Genomic DNA, 25438 nt, shown 5'->3' with positions numbered 1-25438 from the left:
CAAAGAAGGAATTTCCAGCTAGGCTCTACTTGCTGGGCATGCATTTTCTAGAGCATTTTCTTCTCACCCCTCAATCATGGCCTATTGCTGACCCCTTTGTCCCTGCTCCCTCTGCAACCACAATTGCTCATGTCACAGGAGGGTTGGGCCCAGTGCATCAGACTCTCCCCTCCCAACATTCCAGTGCCTCTGTGGTCACTGTTTATCTGCAGCACAAGTGGGACATCTGCAAGACCAGCCCTTTCCTCTGCTGCTCCACAGCTCAGGGGCACCTACGCTGGCTGACAATGAACTGTTCCATGTTCTCCTTCTGCTGGTTGGCAGTCTTCAGACGCTCAGCTGTGCTCTCAAGGAGCTTCTCCTGTTTGGATACTTGGGCTCGCAGATCCAGGAGCTCCCTCTCCATTGACTCATCCTGGGGAAGAAGGACAAGCTCTCAGACAACAGTTTGGACACCAAACATATCCAGTTCTTTGTGGTTCCTGCCAATCAGACGTAGAACTCTATAATCTTCTCAGCACTTGCAGACTGAGTTTCCTTCATTATAGCTTCTCAATCCCTCAGTTCAGAACAGTTGGAAAAAAGACCACAGGTAGGAATGTTGAGAACCTGAAAGCCCCCAATCAAGGATCAAGGAGACCCTGACTCCAGACCCACAGCAACTCCCAACTGTGAACAAGACCTCCAAATCAGTCCTTGCAGAAGTTTTTTCTCACCCTTCTTCTCCCATCAATGCAGGATTTGGAATTTCAGAGATACTATGTCTGGGACACAGGGCTACCTGATGACAGTGTTCACATTTCAAAATGTCTGTATGAATCTGAAGATGGCAAAGTGCTTCCTTGTAATTAGCATAGTTTTTCCCCAAACATACCAGTTACATTAATATGGAAATAAAAACTAGGGAGCGGATCCAGATACTAGCCCACCCAAGGCAGGACAATTCTTTAGGGGCTCTACCTTTTCCCCAGACTGGAACAGAGATAAAAGGTGTGTTGGGATTCTAGGAGCATGACTGAAAGAAGCTGCAGGATCACAGTGACTTCCTTTGATCTTTTGACCAAGAAGCCCTGAGGAACGGAGAAGCTTCAAAGGCCCCTGAATTTCAGCTCAAACTTCAGATTTATTGGAAGCAGATATTTATAGATTACCAGGGCATCTATGTCTGTGCTTCTCCATTTCCTTTTCTTCTCTTTGAATTATTATCTTGGAGTTTGGGGAGTGAGGACAAAGTAAGGTAATCAGAGCTTCAATGAAAACATTCACCAGGGGTCTCCCTCCAGGATGCTATATTAAGATCCAGCACAACCTATGTAGCTCCTGACCCTCAGAAAGCCCTGGAACTGAGAATACAGAATCTCATGGGGCAGAAGAACAAAGCTTATACCAGAAGACAACACTGGCCTCTTACCACTTTGCCAGGCAGCCCAGGGCCGTGGAAGCTTGGTAAAGCTGCTCTCCAGAACTTGGTCAGGAGCGAGGCTGACTCATCTAGGATATGCTGCAGGGCATGAGCACTGCTTCTTAGCTCATGGAAACATTTGCTGCTTGGTGCCTGTGGAAAGGTGGGAGGGAGGAATGGACATCACTGAAGTTGAGACATCTCAGGGCTCATGACATTGCAGCCCTGCACAAGACTCAAGCTTCCTTTGTTGATGAGGCACAAAGCAGGGGCTGCTTGAACCTGGAAAACCCTAGCTCATCCCTTTGAGGTCCCAGGACTTAAGCGTGGCTCCTTTTACCTGGAATGACTCCTCACCTGGACACCCTATATAAGGCTGTCAAAGCTCATTACCATGTCATGTCCTCTACAGACCTTTTACCTTCCTCGCATGCAATAAAAGACCCCTCTGCACCAGTGAACTTGAGGCACAAGAGGTGACTTCTCACATTGGGCCTGTGGCCCCTTAGTTGGTTTATAAATAGGGGTCTGTGTCTTGCCCTGAAGTGGGGGTTACCTGGATGCAAGGCTCTGTCTATACATCCATGGGTCTTTGGTGGCTCAGACAGCACAGCCATTGGCCCTTGTTGTCTCTGAACAGAGATGCACTCTGAGAAGCATTTGCAGATTGCCTCCCTCCCATTGCCAGGTTCTTACTCTTTCCACATATAAGGATGCAAATCCCTCACTACCTGTCCATCTGACTGATTTTAATCCACATGGGCCAGCATGACTGTAACAGATAATGAACCATGAGACAGTGCTGATTTCAACATCATATGGGCATCAAATCTTAACAAATACTTTGCTGAGGATGGTGGCAACACTGCACAGACATCTCTGTGGCTCTGAGGGAGAATATCTAGTTGGCTTCCTGTACCACAGAGTAGAACATAGAATGAATCAGGAGATAGGGAAGCAAGGGCTTGGCTAGAATAATTGGAAGATGCTTTCTCTGTCATTGGGAGATGCAGGCCACAAAAGTAAATAGAGGAGAAGAAACTAGAATTAAGGACAAAGGGCACAAAGAAAGGGTGAACCCAGGAGCTACAGGTGTGACTACCTCTGAGCTCTGAGCTTCAAGGCCCAGGAAGTTGCATGTGGGCCTCAGGAGAGACTGGATCTTTTCAACCAGCTGTTTCCCCTCCCCAATCTGCTCTCTGAGAGCAGTATAGTCATCGATGTGGCCTATGATGTGGCAGCCATGCTTGTTGGCGAAGGAGCCATCCATAGAATCACCCTCTAGCTTCAGAGAGTTCTTCATTCCTGAAGGATCATTTGAATCCAGCTCTGAAAAAGAAAACCACAATAATAAGGATCTGCTGTTATTCATGATAATATCCTCAGTTCCCACCAGTGCAGAGACAGTGAGAGAGCACAGGTTCAAGAAAGGCAGCCTTCAGAAATGCAGGGTGGCTCAAGCCCATAGACACCTTTTGGTTTCTTTATTTTTATAATCTTTCTTACATCATTACATAATGATAAACTTTCCAGAAGACAAATTTTGTTTTCATTGACAAGTGGGCTATTCAGGACAATATTATAAACATGAAAGTTTTCTGGATAGAAAGGCACAGACAAGTGAATAAGAATGTGTACAGGGCAATGACCAAAAGAGAGCAAAAGGACAACTGTGGCAAGAAGAAGAATGAGAAGAAAGGCAGCCACAGAGGAGTCAAGGAACATGGACGATGCTTTCTCTGTCAGGAAAAAGGATGTCGCACACAGAAAATTTTCTAAATTCCCATGACACACAGAGGACCACCAGCTATTTGCATTAATAATTTTCCTTCATTGTGTCCAAGCCCTTTAGTTGTCATATTTATACCATTTGTCCTGGTGACAATGACAGTATCTGAGCCAGGAGAAGAGAAAGAAGAGCTGTGGAGGACCAGAGTTAGAAATCTATGCCAACACCCCAAATACAGAGGAAATACCTGAATCTAGGGAGTAAAAACAACCAGTGTCAAGGACATCACAAACAGCCTGCATCCCATATCATGCACAGTCTAGCCTTCACCACACAAGATCTAAGGTGCCAGGACTTCCTTCTCATATCATTAGCGTATATATGTCACATAGAAAAGCAAAAGTTAACAGATGGATATGTTTCTATTATTTAGGAAAAAAATGTTTGATGGATGGATATTCCACATGAATGTAACTTCCAGTAAAAACTTGTTAGGTACAGTTTCATAAACCACCTTTATGTATAATTTTCTATGTGCTTTCTAGTACAATGCCTTGTAGTGAAACTTCAATATGCACAAAATCACATACATCTATAAAATACATATACATATGCATATATGTGAAATATGTATATGTTAAAATATTTATCAAGGGCTAGGGTGCAGTTCAGTGGTAGAATGAAGAAAAAGAAACCACTCTATAGAGTATGGCAGGTCTGGCACACACAGAAGAACTTGGGTTCAAATTCTCTGTATTACAAAAGTTCATCAAAATGTAAACTATCAATAAAAGGAGTTCCTGCTAAGAGGAGAGTGGGTCAGAGCCAGGTTCCAGTTCAGGCCTCTGGGGCTGGGAACAAGAGGAAGAGCAGGGACTGAGCCATGCTGCTGCATCTCAGCTGGTACATGGGAAAACAGTGACAGGGAAGCCCTGTCAGGAGGAAGTGAAGAGGAGACTCAACACCACACCCACCATGGCAGCTCCAAAAGGGCAAGGCAGCAACCTAATGTATGCTGAGCACTTCCTGCCAGCTGGGTACTGTGCTTAACAGTTTACAGATATCTCTTACTTACAGGCCACAATAAAAAGTCCACGAAATAGTCCACTTTCATCTGACACTTGAGGTCATTATCTGAAAAATGTGTATTCAGCGCAACAGAGAAAATAAGGATTAACATGACCCAAGAATATTTGGCATGAGAATGTCAAGGCTCAGACTTAGAGAAACCTGAGCAGAAGTGATTGAGGATATGGCCATGGAGGTGATTGGAGAGCATGAATCAATTGGTGTCCCCAAAAGACAAAACAGAAGACACAGAGTGGAATGTTGTGTCAAGAGGCTGGGGAGTGGGACCTCTGTTAACACTCAAATTAAAACTAGGGAGGCAAGATAGAGGCTGGATATTGAAGAGAGCCAGAGAAATCTGGTGAACATGCTTATCTGAAGAGGCAGGCAAGAGACTGGGGCACAAGTGGATGTCTACCACGTGGAATAAATGTGCCTGCCACCCAGCACTTTTCCACAGCCCTGGTTTCCTTAGGGACAGGAGCATTGTGCCACATACTGAGGTTCCCCTAGGTGAAGAAAAGGAAGCCCTTCTAGAGAGTGTGGAAGGTCTGTGATACTGAGACGGAGCCTAGTGAGGTGGAAGGAAGAGCAACTAAAAAGCCAAGCACCTGATTGTCTATTAATGTCTCAGTGCCCCTCTTTGCCAGTTGGATCATGTAAAATATAAAAATGTAGTAAAACCTGTCCTACTATAAATGACATTGGAAAACACAGGCTCCAGGCCAGTATGTGTCTCCCACCTATAGCCAAACTTCCATAGAAATTTGTTTTTGCCTTTTTAGGTTTCATAATGATTTTCTTACCTATATTTCTTTTTTAAGATTAGAACTGTGTAGTTATACATAGTAGTGGGTTCATTCGGACAAAATCATACACACATGCAATTTGACTTCAGTTCATGATTGCCCCCTTCCCTCTCTCTTTTTTCTCCCATTCACCCTAACATTTCCCAAATCTTTTTCATCTACTCTACTAAACTTCTTTTTGCTCATCTATTAATTGATATTTGATTGCTTCTTTCTACCTATGCATAAAGGTGGCGTCCCCTGTGGTATATTTATATGTCCACGTAACAACTTTTTAAGAATTCATTCTGGGGCTGGGGTTGTGGCTTAGTCGAGAACACTTGCCTCAAATGCCTGAGTCCCTTTGATCAATCCTAAGCACCAGGTTAAAAATATATATAAATATATTGCGTTCATCTATAACAACAACAAAAAACAATCATCTGCATTGCCTCCCCTTACCCATCTCTGCACTCTGCCTCTCAATCTTCTCCATTACTGCTCTTTCCTTTATCTGTATGATATCCTATCCTGCCCTCCCCATTTCCTTTGTTTTACTCTAGTTTCTGCATGAGAGTAAACATTCAAGTTTTGAGTTTTTGTGTTTGGCTTATTTCACGTAGCATGATATTCTCATTGCTATCCATTTACCTGTAAATGTCATTATTTCATTTTCTTTTATGCCTTTGAAGAACCCCAGTGTGTGTGTGTGTGTGTGTGTGTGTGTGTGTGTGTGTGTGTTTACACACATATCATATATATGTGTCAGAATTATAAAATTTATTTATCTATTAAGGTGATTCCATAATTTAGCTATTGTGAAATGTGCTGCTATAAACATTGAGGTAGCTGTCACTGTAGTATGCTGATTTTAGAAGTTTTGGCAAAATACCAAGGAGTGGGCAGATCCTCATAGGATGTTTACATCTCTAGTTTTTTGATGAATCTCTATAGTGGTTTCTGGACTTGTACTAGTCTGCAGTCCCCTTAACACTATACAAGTGTACATTTTCCCCACAACCTTGCCTGCATTTTTTTATGTATATTCTTGAACATTGCAATTCTGGAGTGAGATAAAATTTTAGTATTGCTTTCATTTGCTTTCCCTAATTGCTAGTGATGTTGAACCTTTTCTCATCTATTTGGCTATTTGTAATTTTTTTGTTAAGAAGTTTCTATTTCATTTTTTCTATTGCCCATTTATTGATTGGGTTATTTGGGATATTTTTGTATGAAGTGCTTTGAGTTATTTATATATTTGGGGTATTAATCCCTAATCAGATGAGTAGCTGACCAAGATATTTTTCCCATTCTGTAGGCTCTCTCTTCACACTCTTCTTTCTTTCCTTTGCTGGGAAGAAGTTTTGTAGTTTGATGGCGTCCCACTTATTTATTCATAGTTTCAGTTCATGTACTTTTGAGGAAGCTGGTGCCAGCAATAATATGTAGAATGTTGGCCCTACATTCTTTTCTAACAGTTGTAAGTTTTCTGGTCTAATTCCTAAGTGTTTGATCCATTTTCATTTGAGTTTTGTGCAGGGTGAGAAATAGGGTTTTAGTGTTATTTTTCTACATAGTTATCCAGTTGTCCCAGAACCATTTATTAATAAAAAGGCTCATTTCTCCAATGTATATTTTTGCACCTTTGTTAAGTACCACAGGGCTCTAAGTATGTGGATTTGTCTCTGTCTTCTATTCTGACCTATTGGTCTTTGGGTCTATTTTTGAGACAATATCATGCTTTTTGTTACTAGAGCTCTGCAGCATTACTTATTGTCGGGTGTTTTGTATTTAACAGTGGTACCAATAATAAAAAACAAACTGAAATAGAAAATTAGTTCAAGAATTAGATAGTAGGAGACAACTATGTAGGCTAATATATTAACATCCCAACTTGAAGTGGTGGGAATTACTATATATATTTAGGAATACAGTATTTTTCTTTTGGCAGAGCTATTTTTGTTTAATACTTTTACTTTATTTATTTTTACGTGGTGCTGAGGATCCAATCAGTAAGTGCTCTGCCACTGAGCTACAACTCCAAATCTAGGAATACAGTATTTTTATTGAAAATTCTTTTTTAAAATATTATTTTTACATAATAGCATATTTTGGCATACTATACATACATAGAATAATTATAACTTGTTGAAAATAGGATCCCCCATTATTGTGGTTGTACATGACGAAGAACTTCATTGTTTGTATATTCATACATGAAGATAGGAAAGATGTGTCTTATTCATTCTCCTGTCTTTCCTATTACATGTTCTCCCCTTCTCTTCATTCCCCTTTGTTTAGTCCAATGAACCTCTAATCTTTCACTCCCTTGTTGTGAGTTAGCATCCACATTCTGCCTTTGGGTTTTGGGACTGCCTTATTTCACAAAGCATGATAGTCTCCAGTTCCATCCATTTACTGGTGAATGATATAATTTTATTTTTCATTATGGCTGAGTAGTATTCCATTTTGTATGTATACCAAATTCTTTATCTATTCATCTGATGTAGGACACCTAAGTTGGTTCTGTAGCTTGACTATTGTGAATTGAGTTGCTATTAAATATTGAAGTGGCTATGTCACTGCGGTATGCTGATTTTAAGTTGTTTGGGTATAAAGTGAGGAGTGGGATAATGGGGTCAAATAGCGGTTCCATTCCACGTTTTATAAAAAAGCTCCACACTGCTTTCCAGAATGGTTGTACCAATTTGCAATTCCACCAGCAATGTATTAAGTGAATCTCTTTCCCCACATCCTTGCCATCATTTACTGTTGCTTTTATTTTTAATATTTACCATTCTGAGTGGGGTGAGTGAATTCTCAGTGTACTTTTGATTTACATTTCTCTAATTGCTAAGATTTTAAATACTGCAACCTCTGGATCAACCAAGTTTAGGCAGCTTTTCTGATCTCAGGTTTTTCTGTACTAAATCTGTGTTTCTCTGTGTTCTCCCCTTCATTTGTGGGGAATCTTTGCTGCTTTCGGTACCCATGTGGCAGGTGTGTTGGCGTCTATATATTCTTATTCTTTGTTTTTGTACTCAAATTTCTGATTCCCTAGTCCAATTGAATGTACACTATTATATTTTGTGAAATTCCTTTTTCATCAACCTCAGTAAGTGGATATATTCCTGCTGCTGTGCTCATGAGACAAGGTAATGCAGCTTTCCACTATCTCACCATCTTCTGGTCTTGCAATACAGCTTTTTATCCAGGATGATTGCTCATCAGTTTTAACACTTTTCAGGTTGATGCCATCCCATTTGTGGATGTTTGATTTTATTTCTTGAACTTTAGGAGTGTACTTAAGGAATTCAGTTCCTGAGCCTCGATGTTAGAGTGTTGGGCCTACATGTTCTTCTGGTAGATGCAGGGTTTCTGGTCTACTTCAAAGGTCTTTGATATGCTTTCAGTTCAGTTTTAAGAGAGAGGGACTAAATTTCATTTGACCACATATGGATTTCCAGTTTTTCCAGCACCATTTGTTGAAGAGGCTATCCTCAGCACACTATAGTGATATAGTCACATCAATGTTTTTAGCAGCACAATTCACAATAGCTAAGCTATGGATTCAACCTAGGTTTTGATATATATATATACACAAACATGTATTGCTCAGCCATAAAGAAGAATAACTTTATGATATTTGCCAATATATGGATGAATCTGGAGACTACCATGCTAAGTGGATTAAGTCAATCTCCCCAAATACAAATATCACATGTTTTCTCTGACATTTGGAAGCTAATCTACACTAAGGAGGGAAGAGGGGAAGAATACAAGTTCCAGGTATTAGACAAAGGGAAATGAAGGAAAAAGAGTACCGTAAGGAAAGGAAATGAATGGTAAGAAAAGGAATGAACCTGACATAATTTTGCTGTGTACATATAGGAACACAATGCAGAGAATGTCACCTTTATGTACATCAAAAGCCTGGGGTCCTAATTAGATTAAGATATATTCCATGCTTCTATATGATATCAAATGGGCTCTACTCTCATGAATAACTAAAAAGTAATAAAAAAATAATAAAAAATGACACTTTAATTTGCATGTTTAAGTTAACAATCCAGGGGGCTGGGTTTGTGGCTTAGTGGTAGAGCACTAGCCTCGCATGTACAAGACCCTGGGTTCGATCTTCAGCACCACATAAAAATAAATAAGTGAAATAGAGGCATTATGTCCAACTACAACTAAAAAAAAATATTAAAAAAAGATAACAACCCAGGTTTGAGTTAGACTTGTTCCCTATGAAAACCCCCAGAGAGAGATCCATGTGCTAGTAACTTCGGAAAGACTCATTCCCAGCAGAAAGAGGTAATGAAGTCAAGGAAATCAGGTACAGAAGGCAAAAAAGTCTAGAAAGTATAGAATTTAAGGGAAGGTAGCATGTGTCTGAAAGATGCTCTTCATAAGGTTGGGACCCTAATCTGACTGGGCTTCCCTGTGTCAGTTATCAAGAATATTAGGAGACCAGGTGTGAGAACAGAGCAGAGTTCAGAATGTAAACAGGAAGTGTAGATGGAAGGGCAGGTCAGGGCTACAAGGCCATGGGAAATACAGATAAGACCCAACAGAGGCTCCATCTGCTGCTGGAGACAAGCACAGGTGAAGAGAAATCACTGCAGAAGGATGAGCTCCAGTCTTATAGAGTTAAAAGGAGTCAAGTGCATCCCAGAGCCAACATACCTGAAGCCTGAAGGCCAGGGAATCTGCATGCTAGTTTCCTCTTGCTCATCAGAATTTTTCTTACAATTATCCTTTGTTTGCAGACAACTGTGGCATCACTGAGGACATGCTCTGTAAGTATGTGCAAGTAAGACAGGATTTGTAAAATCCAATAGCACCCAGATATATTTGCCAAACACTAGAAAATCAGAGTGGAGGTAGGTTGTGCTTTGGGGAAGAAAGAGATAATAAAAATCAAGCAAAATCAAAGGAGAAACAAACACATTATTAAAGAAAGGAAAACTCATCCTAAGGAATTAAAAAGTATGCATAATAATGATATACTTCATGTATACCCATTATATATGATAAAGCACATGTATAAACAATGGGTAATACACACAAGAGGGATCTCTATATTTATCTGATGGACAACTGCTCCTTTGGGCTCTTGATTCCACCTGTGCATGGGAAACTTGCATCTATGATATGTATGGGCTCACATGTCCACTCAAAGGCCCTTGGGCCTTCTCTGAGGAAGTTGAAAGGAAAAGAGGGTTCAGTAACAATCCCAATTCTTCCTTTGCTAACCACTCCTGGACAACCCATTTTTTATGTCCCTGCAAATTGACCCAACCTAGCGACCCAGGCACAGTGACAGAAATCATGTGTCCAATGGACATGTCATCTTTTGTACATGTGCCTAGGTATTCTTGGGTGGGTGGTGCCCATACAAAAGTTCCTAAAATAAAGTAATCCAATTGACAAAGAGGGCTTTGAAGTAACAATGTGTTCATGTTTATTATCCAAATATGATTAATCTTAGTTACATTTTCTGGAGAGAACATTCTACAGAGACACCAGGGCATGGGACAAAAAAAGGAATTTATTGATCTTGATCCACAGGCAGAAAAGATCATGAATAGAAATGGTGAACATCATATTTTTCTTTGCGGGGGGACACCAGAGATTTAACTCAGGGGACTTGACCACTGAGCCACATCCCCAGCCCTATTTTGTGTTTAATTTACAAACTGGGTTTCACTGAATTTCTTAGCACCCCACTGTTGCTGATGCTGGCTTTGAATTCATTCTCCTGTCTCAGCCTCCTAAGCCACTGGGATTTTTGGCCTGAGCCCCATGCCAAGCACAGTGGACATACTTTAAAGACAGAATCAGTCAGAGTCTCTGAAGTGCTCATGATGTGCTCCCTCTTAATTGCAACCTACATGCAAATATATGGCTGACACAGAAAAGGCAACAATGAAATAAACCTGACCAGGCCATAGGAAAACAGCAAAGGTTAAGATCCACCTGACCTCTGTACCTACTCTGAAACAAAATGGGTCTCCTGCCTCTACATGCATATATCTCAGACTACACAGTAGAGTTGAGTGCAGAGAATTTTTGCTTTCTCAGGGAGACAAGTTAGATTCATCTAAATTATGATAGGAGTACTCACTGGCTTCATCCACAGCAGAACTGACTTTAGGCTCAGCTGATGGGAAGACAGAGCTTCTGACAAGTTCTTGTGTGTTAGATGAATTAGGATGATCCGAGGGTAGAAAATAAGTTTTCCCCAGCAGGAGGTCATCCTCTTTCTCCTCCTGCAGTTCACCATTGGGAATGCTGAGTCAAGGAAGAATAACAGAAAAAAATCAAGCTGGTTTAGAAGCTACAACCTCCCAGTTGGTCCTGATTTAAAGATGAAGGGTGGAGTCCCCAAACAGATCCCTCCCTTCAAAAGTGATCCATAAAATTATTTTCATCTGATGAACATAGTTCAGGTGCCATGGTATGAGAGAGAGAGGGAGAGCACCAGTGTCCAGTGTACTGGCCAGATTACAAGCTGATGAGAAAGGAGGCTCAACTTCATCTATAAAGTACAACTACAGAAGGATCATACAATGAGAAGAAAAGCTGTAGTTGAACCTAGGGCAGGACTGATATTGACACTTACATATAGATGGCCAGCAAATACAGCCTGGTACATGAGAGAGTGCCCAAAGAATGTGTGCCTTCTAGAACTTTTTCTATCCATTTTTTTGACATAATACTTTTTTTGAGGGGTGAAAGGGGTAGAAAGGGAGCATATTTCTGCTTTTCTTGCTATGACATACCTGTCTGCGATTATCAGGCCACAGTATAGAAAGATACTATGCCTCTAATTCTGATTATTCAACTTAAAAATAAACAAGTGATTTTTGTTAAAAGGAAGAAATGCCCAAGACTGACTGTGCAGTTCTTCTCAGTCACACTCACTGTACCAGCACCAGGAAGATAAAAGATAACCTGGCTAAAGGGCTCCATCACACTGGGCTTAGTCAACATCACCACTGCCAACAGTAGTCTTTTTTACATTTGGTCATCAAATGTGTCTACTTTTGACCTCATGGTCTATTCTTTCAGGTTATCCTTAACCCCTTATTTTGCCCTTTCTTACAATCTCCAGATTATTTGTTGTTACCTGGAATTCAGTGAATTTTGGTCTTTTTCATCATCATTTTCATGGTTTTCTGCAAACAATTCAAAAACATCCAGGAGTCATTACATAGTGCTGTTTCACCCATCTCAACACAGAGCCCATGTGGGTTCTTCAGTCACCTTGGCTAGACAGGAATAAGATCTGCAGGAAATCTTGAGAGTTATTGCAATTTAGATCAGGAATGAGCAGAAGAAGGAGTCATGGAAAATGGAGTGGGCTAAGGGGTGAAGACAAAATGACTCCAGACCTGTTTGGGTCTGCCACCTACAGCCCAGATGAAGTTCAGTTGTCATAATCTTTCCCATCAGTTTTCACAATTTTCCTCTGTGTGTACAAGATAAGAATCCAGGGTTGACTTAGTCCTGTTTGCCAAGGAGGGTCCAAGAAGGAGCCATGTGCCAGAAGAAAGAGGCAGCGGAGTCAAGGAAGGTGGTTAGATCAAAAGTGTGTGATTCCAGGGAAGGTGGCATGTGTCTGAAAGATGCTCTTCATGGGATTAGGACCCCCAATTAAGCTGGGCTTTCCCGTGGCAGTTACAGGGAATATCAGGACAGCAGATGTAGGAACAGAGCAGACTTCAGAATGCAAACAGGAGGTGGAGATGGAAAGGCCTCTCAGGGTGGGAGACCATAAAATAGAGACATAAGACCAGACAGTCTCCATCTGTTTTGGAAAGAACCAATGGTGAAGAGAAATCACAGCAGAAGGAGCTACATCCTCATAGAGAAAGCTAAAATGGCAAAGTGCATCCCACAGCCACAGGAGCTGTCACCACTCTACCTGAAGCTTGAAGTCCAGGGAATCTGCATGCCATTCTCCACTTGCAGAAGAGTTGTTTTCTTTTCATGATCTTCTCTTTCAGGACACTCATGGTATCAGTGAGGACATGCAGCTCACATCCAGGTGTTTTGACAGCCAAGCCCCCAAGGGCATCACCCTCAAGCTTGGGAAGGTTCTGCAGTTCAATGCAAGTATCCAAATTCAGTTCTGAAAATAAAACAGGAACTATTATCCTGTGACACAACTATTGAACCAAAAGAGTCACCTAATCAAGAAAGCAGCCTTGCACAAGAAAGTCTAAGTATTGATGTGTAGCTTATAGAGACTGATACTTTCAGGGCTGGGGTTGTAGCTTGGAGTTAGAGCACTTGCCTCAAATGCATGAGGCCCTGGGTTCTATCCTCACTACCACATAAAAATAAAGACATTGGGACTGATGCTTTCATTTTGTTGATGATTCTGGCATATCCAGTATGATAAACTTGACAGGAGGCAAGAGTGCTTCCAATTCTTGAAAATATTCAAGAAATATGGAAGTTATAGACACCTATAGCTCCCCAGTATAAAAGGCAATAATAACACTAGAGATCTAGACAGAGCTTTTAATCAGATAGAGATTATCAAAGTTAAGCAAAATCATAGTAGAAGGAAAACTATATGAAAGTAGAGAACTGGGGAAGAAACATCCTTGGAATATTTTAAATCTTACTCTGACTGACTTATTTTATATACAGGCATTATTACTAATAGAACTACTGTATATGCCTAACATATAATGGATACATCTGATGAACAGAAAATTATGAACATTTACATGTGGGATTGTATAATATCAATATTCTGGCCACTAGAAGTCATAAATAATTTAGAAACCTGAAGAAAAAAAGAGAGACATTTGAAAAGCAGATGTTCAAAAATTCCCTGTGAGACACCAGAACACTATCATCCAACTGAGCCTGTAGGCTGAGTCTTGACTGGGATTGTGGGATCATCCTAGAGAGTTCAGCATGAAGAAAAGATGGTGAACCTCCCTAAATTATCACATGTGCTTCAAGAACTACACACCAGTGACACACACTGAGCCCATGCCAGGGAGTGCCCTACATGAGGCACAGGTGTTTCTCCTCTTGCATGACCCTCAGAGGTTTGTAATGAGTGCAAGGTTGCCCACATCTGTCAGATGAGTGTGCTACCTGACATGAGAACCACAGGCTCCAGAAGCTGATATTGAGGGAGACAGAGAATCAAGATGAACACAACCCAGATTAAGGGGGCAGGAGGGACTGAAACTCAGTCTTCACATCTGAGCAGAATTGAGTCCTTGTGAGGACACTGGCAACATGGCTGTGGAGACAGAAGAATGGAGAGGATGGACTCAGTGTGGAATCATCAGGGAGACCAATTTGTGCACTTTCTGTGTGAAGGTGTCACATTAATTCAAAGAGATGAGGAAAGGAGAAAAGTGAGCTGGATATGTCAGGACACAGACTTGTGGGCCCAGGATTGATACTATTACTGAAAAATTGCTCTATATCAAATGAAAATGTCTTTTGTGAAATTATATTTATCAAATCTCCAGAAGTTATCTGAGGATTTGAGATTACAGAGTCAAAGCTTTCATTAAAAATTTTTATTTTTATTGAACTGGTACTATGGAAATTATTTTAATAAACAATGAAAGAGATGAAAGCACCTAAGATATGCACTTGGTAAAGGCCAGCCCAGGACCTGAGAGTGTATCTAACCCTAGGCCCCAGGCTCCAGCTCACATCACTATATCAGAGAATCGCAGCTTTCAGTCTGACCGAGAGAACATGCTTCTTCACAGCAAAGGAAACAATTAATAACGTGAAGAGAGAGCCTACAGAATGAGAAAAGATTTTTACCACATGCACCTCAGACAAGAGTATTCAATCCTCAGGATGTATTAAGAACTCAAAAAACTAAAAACCCAAAAGAAAAAAAAAACATTAAATAACCCAATAAACAAATGGGCAAAGGACTGAACATGCACCTCACAGCCGAAAAAATACTAATGGCCAAAAGATACACGAACAACTCTTTATCATCTCTAGCAATTAGAGAAATGCAAATTAAAACTACACAGAGATTCCATCTCACTTGAATTAGAATGGCAATTATAAAGAATTCAAGTAACAATAAATGTTGGTGGGGAATGGAGTGAGAAAGGTTCTCTCATACATTTTGGGTAGGACTGAAAATTAGAGCAGGCACTATGGAAAGCAGTAGGAAGATTCCTTAGAAAACTTGGAATGAAACCACCATTTGACATCATCAACAGATGAATGGATAAAGAAAATGTAATGTATATAGAGAATGGAATATTACTCAGCCATTGAGAAAAATAAAACAATGGCATTTGCCAGTAAATGGATGGAACTGGAGATATCATGCTAAGTGAAATAAGCCAATCCCAAACACCAAAGGCTGTATGTTCTGACTTGTAGATGCTAACCAGAAACAAGGGAGGTTGGGGAAGGGAATAATAGAAATCTACTGTATTGGACAAAGGAAAATAAAGGGATGGGAGGGGAGAGAGAAACAGGAAAGACAATAGAATTAACTGGACCTAACTAGCCTTGTATTTGAATACATAACTAGGGTAAATTCACATCATAAACCAAAAGAGCGGGATCATCGACAGGATAAGTTATACTCTACTAATGTGTAATTTGCAAAATACATTCTACTGTCGTATGTTACTAAACAAGAACAACAACAACAAAGGCAGGTGTCCAGAAAAGAGTGTCCCTGAAGAAAAATCATCCACTTCAGATGGCTTTGAAGAAAAAAATGAGTTCAAGGCTATTTTCTCAGTATTATTAAACTCCATCACTCCATCTGTTTGTAGAGAGGACATTCTATTGAGACTCAATGACGTGATTGAAATAAAAAGATTTCTTGATCTTTCTCTCCAAGGAGGAAAGATCATGGAAAGAATATAGGATACCATGGAAAGGGGTGTCGAGTGGTTGTATAACATTCCCTCTCTGCATTTCGGAAGCCTATGATTCCTTGTGGTCTATGTACCACCTACAATCCATACACATGTACAGTCTGTTGCCACCTGGAGGCTCTTAGCAGCTATAAGCAATGCAGCAGAGGAGCTGGCTCCTTATTGTAAATCAATTGTATGAAACTGTGAAGAGAGATCGGGTCCATAATCCTTATATTTTCCACATACTACAGAGGCAAATTGGACATTCTTCCTGATATAATTGTGTTCTATGTCCCTAGGGAAATGAATAGATGTCCTCAGAAATTAAACTGACTGGAGGTTTCCAGCAGCCTCATGTCAATCCAGGTCAGGCTCAGGAAGAACTGGGTACAAGGGGGCCTGCTGCCCACTACTGTGTTCTCCACACACTCTCCTTGAAAATCCCTCATTGTCACCACGATCTGCTTCAGTTTTCTCAAAATTTCTTCAATCTGACTGTTTGGCTCCATCACCCTGAGAACACACCTCATCATACTCTCATTACTGGTGTCTAGATTCTTCCACTCTCCTCCTCACTACCTTCTCTGGTTGTGAAGTCCCCCAAAGATCAACTCTCCCATCAGGTTTACTTTTGTTAAGATACAGCTGCACAGTGTTACCCATGCTGGCCTCACACTCCTGGCCATGAGAGAACCTCCTGCTGGGACCACTGAGCCCAGCCTCACTAGCCTTCTAACTCACTGTCCTGCTCTTACCATGTTCCCTCTCTGCTTGTGAAAACTGTATTCCTACATCCCCCTGAATAATTCCAACTCCCCATCTTGCATTTGAAGTCCTCATTCCTGGCCCCACAAGGTTATCCAACATCACATCCCAACACTCCCATACACCATCCTTCCTTGTCAGGCTGCCTCCTCCCTGACTCTCACTCTGCTTCACTGTCTTCCAGCAATCAGGTCTTTGTCTACAGATGCTGCTCCCTGCCTCTCATGTACTGTGTGTCCCCAAGTCTCAGTTCATCCATCATTAATCATCTGTCACTGAAGACACTCAGTACCATGCATGAGAGATCCTCTTGACCTGAAGGAGAAAGTATCTTAAACCAATATACCTGTTTGTGAAAGCAATGGTGAAACAGAGAAAAAAGGAGATTAGACCTGGAAGGATTGAAAATGGCCACTGACACAAGAATCTCTTCATGGACTCTTGGCAACGTGGACAGTTTCTTCACAAAGGTCTTGTATGCCATGCTTACTACCAGCCACTCTATCATTACATAATTTTGGTGGGAAGGAGAACTCCTTTTACATGTCCAACCCCTGACATCCTGGCCCATTCCTTTTCATGAAATCCTATTTAGTCTCATTATATCAAAAACAAATCTCCTCCCCTTCAATCTACTTCTTTCAGTTCCTTGAGGCTGGATCCCTCAATCATTGTGTACAATATTTTTTCCCACTGTGTCTAAACCTCCAGCCCCTCCTATATATAGTGTCTATTATGAAAAGTGGCCAAATCTGTGAAGTCCCTTGGGAAAGTCTCACCTTCCCACAAGGATATTACATTTAAACTACCTTGAACTCAGACTGAAGGGCTTTGGGGTAATTTAGTCTCAAGGTGGCTGTAGCTCAATGTAGACTCACTCTCTCTACCACTTCTGTGAATGACCACAGAGCCAGGTCTACCCTCTAGGTCATCTGCAATAAATATTTTAAATCGGGTTAGAATTTTGTCATGTTTTCTGTTGCCTGCTTTTAGCAGGGAGGAACCCTGCTGACATTTTTCAAGGCTCACAGTAGAAGATCCTCTACAACTATTGGAGCCATTTATCAAATTCTGAAAGTATTGTTACATGCCATTAGTGGGCAAGATGGGAAAGTCCTCAACAAAATATCAAGCTGTAGCTTAGTTATATTCATGTTGTTTCTGCAGGGCTTTCTGTGTACACAGAGGACAGGTCTGAGTAGAGAGGTCAGCACCACTACTGTAGTTACAGCTGTGTCCTGTTCACAATATACACATTAGGGTCAGAGAACCCACACAGGATGAATATTTGTACAATTAGAATGCTCTTTTTCTTCATTTCAGATTCATGTATAAAGGTGACTGTGTCCAGCTCTATTTGGAGGGAATGGATGAGGCACTGGCTCTTCCCAGGGACAAAGTATACTGATTAATAGCTCAACAACCCATGTGAGAGGCCTTATGAATTCTTTGTTCCAGAGAAGCAATGTCTCTGTTTCTGTTTGAAATTGTCTCAAAAACATTTGTAACATACAGAATTAGGAATGGGTGAACACCCAACCCAGCCTCATCTTTGAAAGATCAGGCTGCACAGCAGTAAAAATATGTTGGCTGAAGAGTCAGGCAGACATGGGCCCTGTGTTCCCACCACACACTAGTGGAGATTTGGGGGCAGTGACCATGCTGAATCTCAGTGTCCGCAGCACTACTGTAGAGACACCACCAACTGTGGACAGTGTCTCTTGAGGATTTAATGGAGTAGTCTGTATACAGAGATCACCTGGCAGTGGTTATAGTTCACCACATGTATTTTATTTCTGTTTCTGAAATGTTGTGACACTGAGATTAAACCTTTGCATCACTGCACCTCAGTGGAAATGGGAAAAAGAAAAAGATGGTCACACCTGAAAAGGCACTGACTAAAGCAAGGGTTGGGAAATGAATTTAGTCAGTTAATTTTACTATAAAACATTCAGATACAGGGAGACATCACAGACTTCTGCTCTTCCTAAAAACTGATTTAATGAGTAAAGACTCAAGAATTTCAAAAGTTTATCTGAGGAAAAGTTGAACTCTACCTTGAGAGAGGAAAGAAGAATATATTTTTTTTCTCTACATACTCTATAAAGCTACTATCACTCAGGGCTCTTGTTCAACAAGAGTGACAATCCTGGAACTTGTGGAGAGAAATGCTCTCTGCTGTCTGAATAACTGGGCCAGTTCCCCATCATGTACACTGGCCATTGACAATTTACATGAGAACATAACTCTCAGACGGAACAGATGATTCAACATGTAATCTCTGGAGGAAAGAAACATTTGTGCTCCTTTGGGTTGAAAACTACAGCAATGTATGGTGGAACAGAAACAGGAATGATTGATTGAAGGATAGCCTTCTCAGAGGAAGCTGAGAAACTGAGTCAACACTCAAGAACCATAAGAGACTTCCATATGATTTTTGAATATTCTATCTCATGAAAAGAAGAGAGGAAATCATTAGAAAATAAATGCAATTTCCAAGGACACTGCAGAAGGAATGATTTAACCCCTTTAAAGACTGAGGTCTGACCAATCCCTCCTGGAACAAGTTGTAGTGATGTCTGTGAGGTGCTTCTAATCCCCTCCTCCTAACTCCAGTCTACTCGCAACTATGGCTGGCACAGTGCAGACCAGGATTAAAAATAAACTGACCTGGCAAGAAAAATAACAAAGCTTCAGATCCACCTGACCTCTACACCTGCTGGGAAACAAACTGGGTCTCCTGGCTCTGCAGGCATGTCTCAGCCTAGATAGTGGAGTTGAGTGCAGAGAATTTGTGATTTACCAGAGACAAGTTGCATTCATCTGAATTAGGATAAAAGTACTCACTGGTTCCATCCACAGTAGAGCTGACTTTAGGCTCATGTGATGGGAACACAGAGCTTCTGACAAGTTCTTGTGTGTCACATGAATCAGGATGACCAGAGTCCCCAAAATATTTTTCATCCAGCTGGAGGTCATTCTCTTCTTCTTCCTGCAGTTCACTGTTGAGACTGCTGGGACAGCTGAGGCAGGGAAGAACGAAAGATGAAATCATGGTGGTTTAGAAATTACAGTCTCCCAGCTGGTCCCGATTCAAAGCTGAAGGGTGGAGTCCCAAACAGGTGCCTCCCTTCAAAAATGATTCAAAAAACCATTTTCATCTCAAGGACATAGTTTAGGTGCCATGGTATGAGAGAGACCAAGGGCCACCATTGCTCAGTGTACTGATAACAAGATAACAAGCTCAAGAGGAAGAGGGCACAGCTCTGCCTATAAGGTACAGTCACAGAAGGATCACACAATGAGAAGCATAGCAGGGGCCAACCTTGTGCATAAAGCATGGTGAATTTTAGACACAAGTGTCTGATCAATAGTCTCCTGAATTGAAGAGTCTCAGAGACATTTTGCCTTCTTTGCACATCCATATTATGACATGATATCATTTTTGTTCTATCTACTTTTCTTGCTATGGAATACCTGTTGATGAGCTCAGGCTAACAGTACAGAAATGATTTTTGGATCTCATCCTGAGTTTGACCTTTACAAAGGGAACATATGATTTATTTAAGATCTAGAAGTGCCCAAGGCTGCTCAGTTCTTCTTGAGCAGACTCACTCTTACAATACCATAAAGAAGACAGAGAACTTTGCTAATGGGTTCCATCATCTTGGATAGAATCAACAACTTCACTGCAATCAGCACTCCTACTGTGCCTTTAAGAAACTTTGACTACATTTGACCTTATGCTCTGTACTTTCGGGATTCCTGCACCCATTTTATTTTACCCATTTTTTCTAGCCCCTGGTCATTCATTGTTACCTGAAATAAAGTGACTCTTCTTTATTACTGTCCTCATTGTCATGGTGTTCTGTAAACATATTCAGAAATGTAGAAGTCATTAAATAACTCCACTTTACTCATTCCAGTACAGACACCTCCCTCAGAAGAAGACATAATTTATGTATATATAATTCAGGGAGCAACTAAGGGACTTAACCTGGAAGAACTCACATGTTGAGTTTAAAGAAATAGTCTGAGATGCTATGCTGATCCATCATGCACAACGTCTCTGACTGGGTGGATCATTATTATGGAATGCTCTTCATGTAACTGGACAAAGTCAAAATGCATTTTGGTCTCCTGATCCCTGGATACTCTTCCAGGTTCTTCTGAATTTCACTAACCGCAGCTTCCTTCCTTCCACAAAGCTCATTCCAAGACTTAGTGGCTCTGGGCCCCCTCACAATTCTCAAACAGAACCAGTTTCATTCTCTAGGAAGAGGATTAAAATACCTGAGCCTCATTTTTCTCAATACTAGGGATTATTTTTAAGGATCTCAAAGTTAACTTTGGCAGTGTACTAGAAGGAAATTCCTCTTTCAGAACTTTTCTGATATAAACCAACATTTCCACCACCTGATTCTAGCATTTTAATGTAAGCAAGATTAACCATTTCAATGTTCTTTTTTTTTTTTTTTTTTTTTGGTACTGGCGATTGAACTTAGGGGCACATGACCACTGCACTACATCCCCAGGCCTATTTTGTATTTTATTTAGTGATAAGGTCTGAGTTGTTTACTGCCTTGCTTTTTCCTGAGGCTGGCTTTTTAAATTTTTTAAATTTTTTTTAGTTTTAGGTGGACACACAATATCTTTATTTTTTTTTTTTTATGGTGCCGAGTGTTGAACCTAGTGCCTCATGCATGCTAGGTGACTGTCCTACCACTTGAGCCACATCCCATGCCCTCTGAGTTGGCTTTAAACCCAAGATCCTCCTGCCTCAACCTCCTGAGCAGCTGGGATTATAGGCTTGTGCTTGTAATCAAAGGATCAAACATGAGCAAGAACACTGTAGGAGAGATCAGTTGTCCTAGGTTGTAAGAATAAGGTCATGCAGAGCCCTGATATGCACACACATAAATGGTACCTGTGAGTAGGTTACAGTCTCTACAACTTCCCTGCTCTTGTTAGTTCTAGGTTTACCATCCTGAATTTGCCACTGGACCCTCAGAAGTATAATTAATAGGAGTGCATTTGTGTTTTAATGGGGTAGTCATGAGCTGCAGCTAGACAAAGGGAGACTTCATGCTCACCCAAGAAATCAGCACTGAAGCACGGGGGCTGGTGGATATCTGATGATTCAGAGTGACTGGGGCAAGTGTTACAGCCCTCATTCAATACGTCCTGCAGGATTTCTTTCTCCTCCTGTGGGGCTTGTCTCAGACTGGAGGGATAAAGAGTACGATTAAATGAGAGTAGTAAATATGAGTCCCAGTTGGTCTAAATAGAGGCCTAAGGGAGTGGTCACAGAAGAACAAGAGGGTACTCCTTTCAAAGAGAAAGAAAATGATCCTCCTAGGATGTGGGCAGGGTGCACATGTCTTCATGACAGGAGATAGGAAGAGGGGCTCAATCTACTGACTAGAAAAGAGCTGAGGACAGAGACTCCACTCTCCCTGTGTGATACAACCATGAGCCACAGCATACACAGAAAATGGACTTTATGTGTGTGTGTGTGTGTGTGTGTGTGTGCATGCATTTTTATATGTGTGTGTGTGTGTGTGTGTATTCCCCCCACCCAAGGCTATGACATTCCTGCCAAAAAGTCTTATAGACCAGAAAGAAACCAGATTTATATCTCATACTCAATGGACCCATACAAGACAGGAGATGTAAATTCTGTGAGGTAAAAAAACAAACAAACAAACAAAAAAAACCAAAACATTCAGTTAGTTTGATTACTTCTAGTTGGATACAGACAGGAACGACAGAGAAAAGAAAAACACCTCCTTAAAAGATGGACTTTTTCCGTGATTGAGGAATGCAGTCATACCAGCAGCTTGTGTTTGCCTTTGCATGTGAATAGTGTGGACACTTTGTACCTCTTGGTTTGCTCATCTGGGGACCCTCCTCATATTTAACCCATCCTCTTCCAGGCTCTTAACACTCATTGTTACCTGGGAGCCAGCAAGTCCTGTTCTTTTCCACTCTCCTCCTCTGCACCACTCCCTGAAATCAAATTCAGAAACATCCAGTCAGTCAATGAGTAGTTTCTACATCACTCACTACAAACACAGGGGAAGCCTGAACTGAATGGAGAGTTATTAGTCCCAGACCTTTACCAACACGGCTGTTATATGTCTGTGGATCTGATATGGTACAAGAGAATACTGTTAAAAAAGGTTTGAGCTATTCTTGAGGATGAAAAGGCATTTTCATGTCTCCAGTAGAAATCAGTAACTGGGAATTAACCTATGCCCACCCTACACTTCCCTGTAAACTAAAAGTTGCTGTAGTCTTTGTGTTTCATTATTCCATTGTTAGTAAACTGAAGGCAAAATAACAATATATTACTTCTGGAAATGATGGATTTCCTTTTGATGAAAGAAAAGAGGATAAAAAAATTTGGAGAGAATCTTTTTCTCAGAGGGGAAACAGACAATCATACCTCACTTTAGTGACCATAAACCTATCTGCAACTTACGATATTTCTGGAACTGGTTGGCAAGGGTATACACGGTAGATTGACATAAGATGAATTTTTCTTCCAGATCCCGGAAATTCAGTTTGTGTTCTTGTAATTCAGCTTGTAGTCCCCGTATGATTTCTTTAAGTTTCATCTGAGGCTCTCCATCAAGGTTCATTTCATCCCCTCCATCAGGGGAAGGGCTGAAGAATACTGCCATGTTTGTACAGTAAATGTACAGCCAGGACCTGCAAAGAAAACCCAAACATGTTATGGGTTAAAAACAAGAGAATCCACTAGAAAAGCAATTTGTAAATCAATGGAAATGTAACTGATGTGACACAGCAATCTGTATACGGGGTAAAAATGGGAGTTCATAACCCACTTGAATCAATCTGTGAAATATGGTATAATAAGAACTATGTAATGTTTTGAACAACCAACAATAAAATAATTAAAAAAAAAAAGAACAAAAAAAAAAAAGAGAATCCAAGAGCTGGCTGCAGTGGCAAACGCCTATAATCTCAGAGGCTCAGAAGGTGAGACAGAAGGATCTAGAGTTAGAAGTCAGCTTGAGCAACAGCAAGGTGCTAAGCCACTCAGTGAGACCCTGTCTCTTAATAAAATACAAAAAAGGGCTGCATATGTGGCTAAGTGTTTGAGTGCTTCTGACCCAAATATTTAAAAAAATAATAAAATTACCCAAGTAGAATTCATCAGGACTAAGGGAAGACAGCAGCTGTCATGATTCACTTACTGTTGAGAAACAAGTACTCAGCAGTCCACAACACTTGAAGCTCCTTCACCTTTCAAACAAGGATTCACACACCTGAGTCTACAGCGTGGACTCAAGACAGAAATGAGGAGGTAGGGCTGAGTGCGCTAGGTAACAGTCTAACAGAATTAGAAGGTTGGAGATGTCATGGAATGTGGGAGCCTCTGCCTTCCAATTGGCTCATGATGGCTGATCCACTGGTTTCTTCAGAAGGTCAGTACAGACGTAGACCACCACTCATTGGGCAGTCTCAGTACTTGTGTACCCTCATGCCAATATTACCAACTTTTCTTTGTTCCCTTCTCCAAACACCATATTTCACATTACTCCTATAGGTATATGTTGAGAATCCTTGAAGTAGAAATGGTTTCCCAACAAGTTAAAATTATCTACAGGACTACCCAGTGGTCACCTCATTATTTCCTTAATAATAAAGTGGATCATAAGGTTTTTCCTCAAGGGAACAATGCAAAACTGTCAATGTAATATAGCCATAATGTTCTTCTCTGAATATGCCATTATTTCAAAATCCACTAAAAATACAGAACAAAGAGTAAACCATGAGTGTTTGAAATTGTTTTCTGCACTCTCTCAATATTATTTTGTTATACTCCATTTTTATTGTGGCTTCTTTTCTCTCACTGGGACATCTGTTGGTGTACAGGACTCTGAAGGAATTCCTTACTTATTACAAAAGTTCCAATTGGCTCAGGCAATAGGAACATGGAAAGGAGAATAGAAACATGGAGGGGAGCCATGCTAAGTCTTTGTGAACCCTCAACTGTGGGACGCTCCTTGGAACAAATTTTCCAGATCCCTCTTACTAAGTCCAAAGCAGATAATGTCCAGTGCTGACTCTGCTCTTCATGGCAATCCTCCCTTCACTAGGTCAGGCTACTGGTGTCTGCAATCAATGTTCTCACCTACTGAGAACCATGGCTGAATCTGAAGCAGATACATTAAGCTCTTTTCAGTAAGGATTGGATACCCTTCCTAGCATGCTGCAGGGAAATGAGCCCAGTGCTTTACCTGTCCAAGCTCAGCAAATGCATTCATTTGCTTTAACTCACTTATAATGTAAGTTCTCTATATACATGGAGATTTTACATTTTATACACACCACAGGGTAAACTGAGGAGCAAAGCAGGGGAGTTAGTTTATTCTGCTTCTATGAACACAAGAGTCATCGACTCTCATGCACTTGAATGTCAGAAAGCCAGGCTTTTAGCCACACCTTCCTCCCTTTGGACTGCAAACCTGAAAATTATTTCAATTATTTACCTGCATTTCAAATGAAGTTTGAGTAAAAACAAGAGTTGAACTTTGAGGAATGACAATATTAGTTTGTTTTGAAGTGGACAGAAAATGCTGAGGTCTAGAGAAAACATCACAATAATCTTCGCAAGGAAGAACTTATGTGTCTTACTTACCCTGCCTCTTTCTCCAGCTGGCCAGAACATACTCAGTGTCTATTGATGTCATCAAAATCATCTTCAGATCTTGAGAATATGGATTTCTATGAGGCAAACTGGAGAGCAGGTGTTGGTCTGAGA

At 40.9% G+C, this 25438-nt stretch overlaps 1 protein-coding gene across 1 annotated transcript; it reads right to left on the bottom strand.

The window, feature by feature from the left end:
- Positions 1-262: 262 nt before the first annotated feature.
- LOC308656757 (uncharacterized protein) lies at positions 263-25438 on the bottom strand (the record flags this gene model as incomplete). Its single annotated transcript, XM_081308129.1, has 11 exons — positions 25316-25438; positions 23129-23358; positions 22602-22653; positions 21738-21868; positions 20464-20512; positions 19492-19667; positions 12921-13127; positions 9677-9787; positions 2505-2731; positions 1412-1555; positions 263-415 (listed from the first exon to the last, which is right to left on the bottom strand). The coding sequence occupies exons 2-11, from the start codon at positions 23328-23330 to the stop codon at positions 263-265; spliced, it is 1452 nt and encodes a 483-aa protein (XP_081164255.1). The 5' UTR covers positions 23331-23358; positions 25316-25438.

This window comes from Spermophilus citellus (assembly GCF_964194105.1).
Source record: "Spermophilus citellus genome assembly, chromosome: 9".
Lineage (NCBI taxonomy): Eukaryota > Metazoa > Chordata > Mammalia > Rodentia > Sciuridae > Spermophilus > Spermophilus citellus.
Note: the sequence above shows the minus strand (reverse complement) of the source record. Positions and strands in the feature narration are given on the sequence as shown.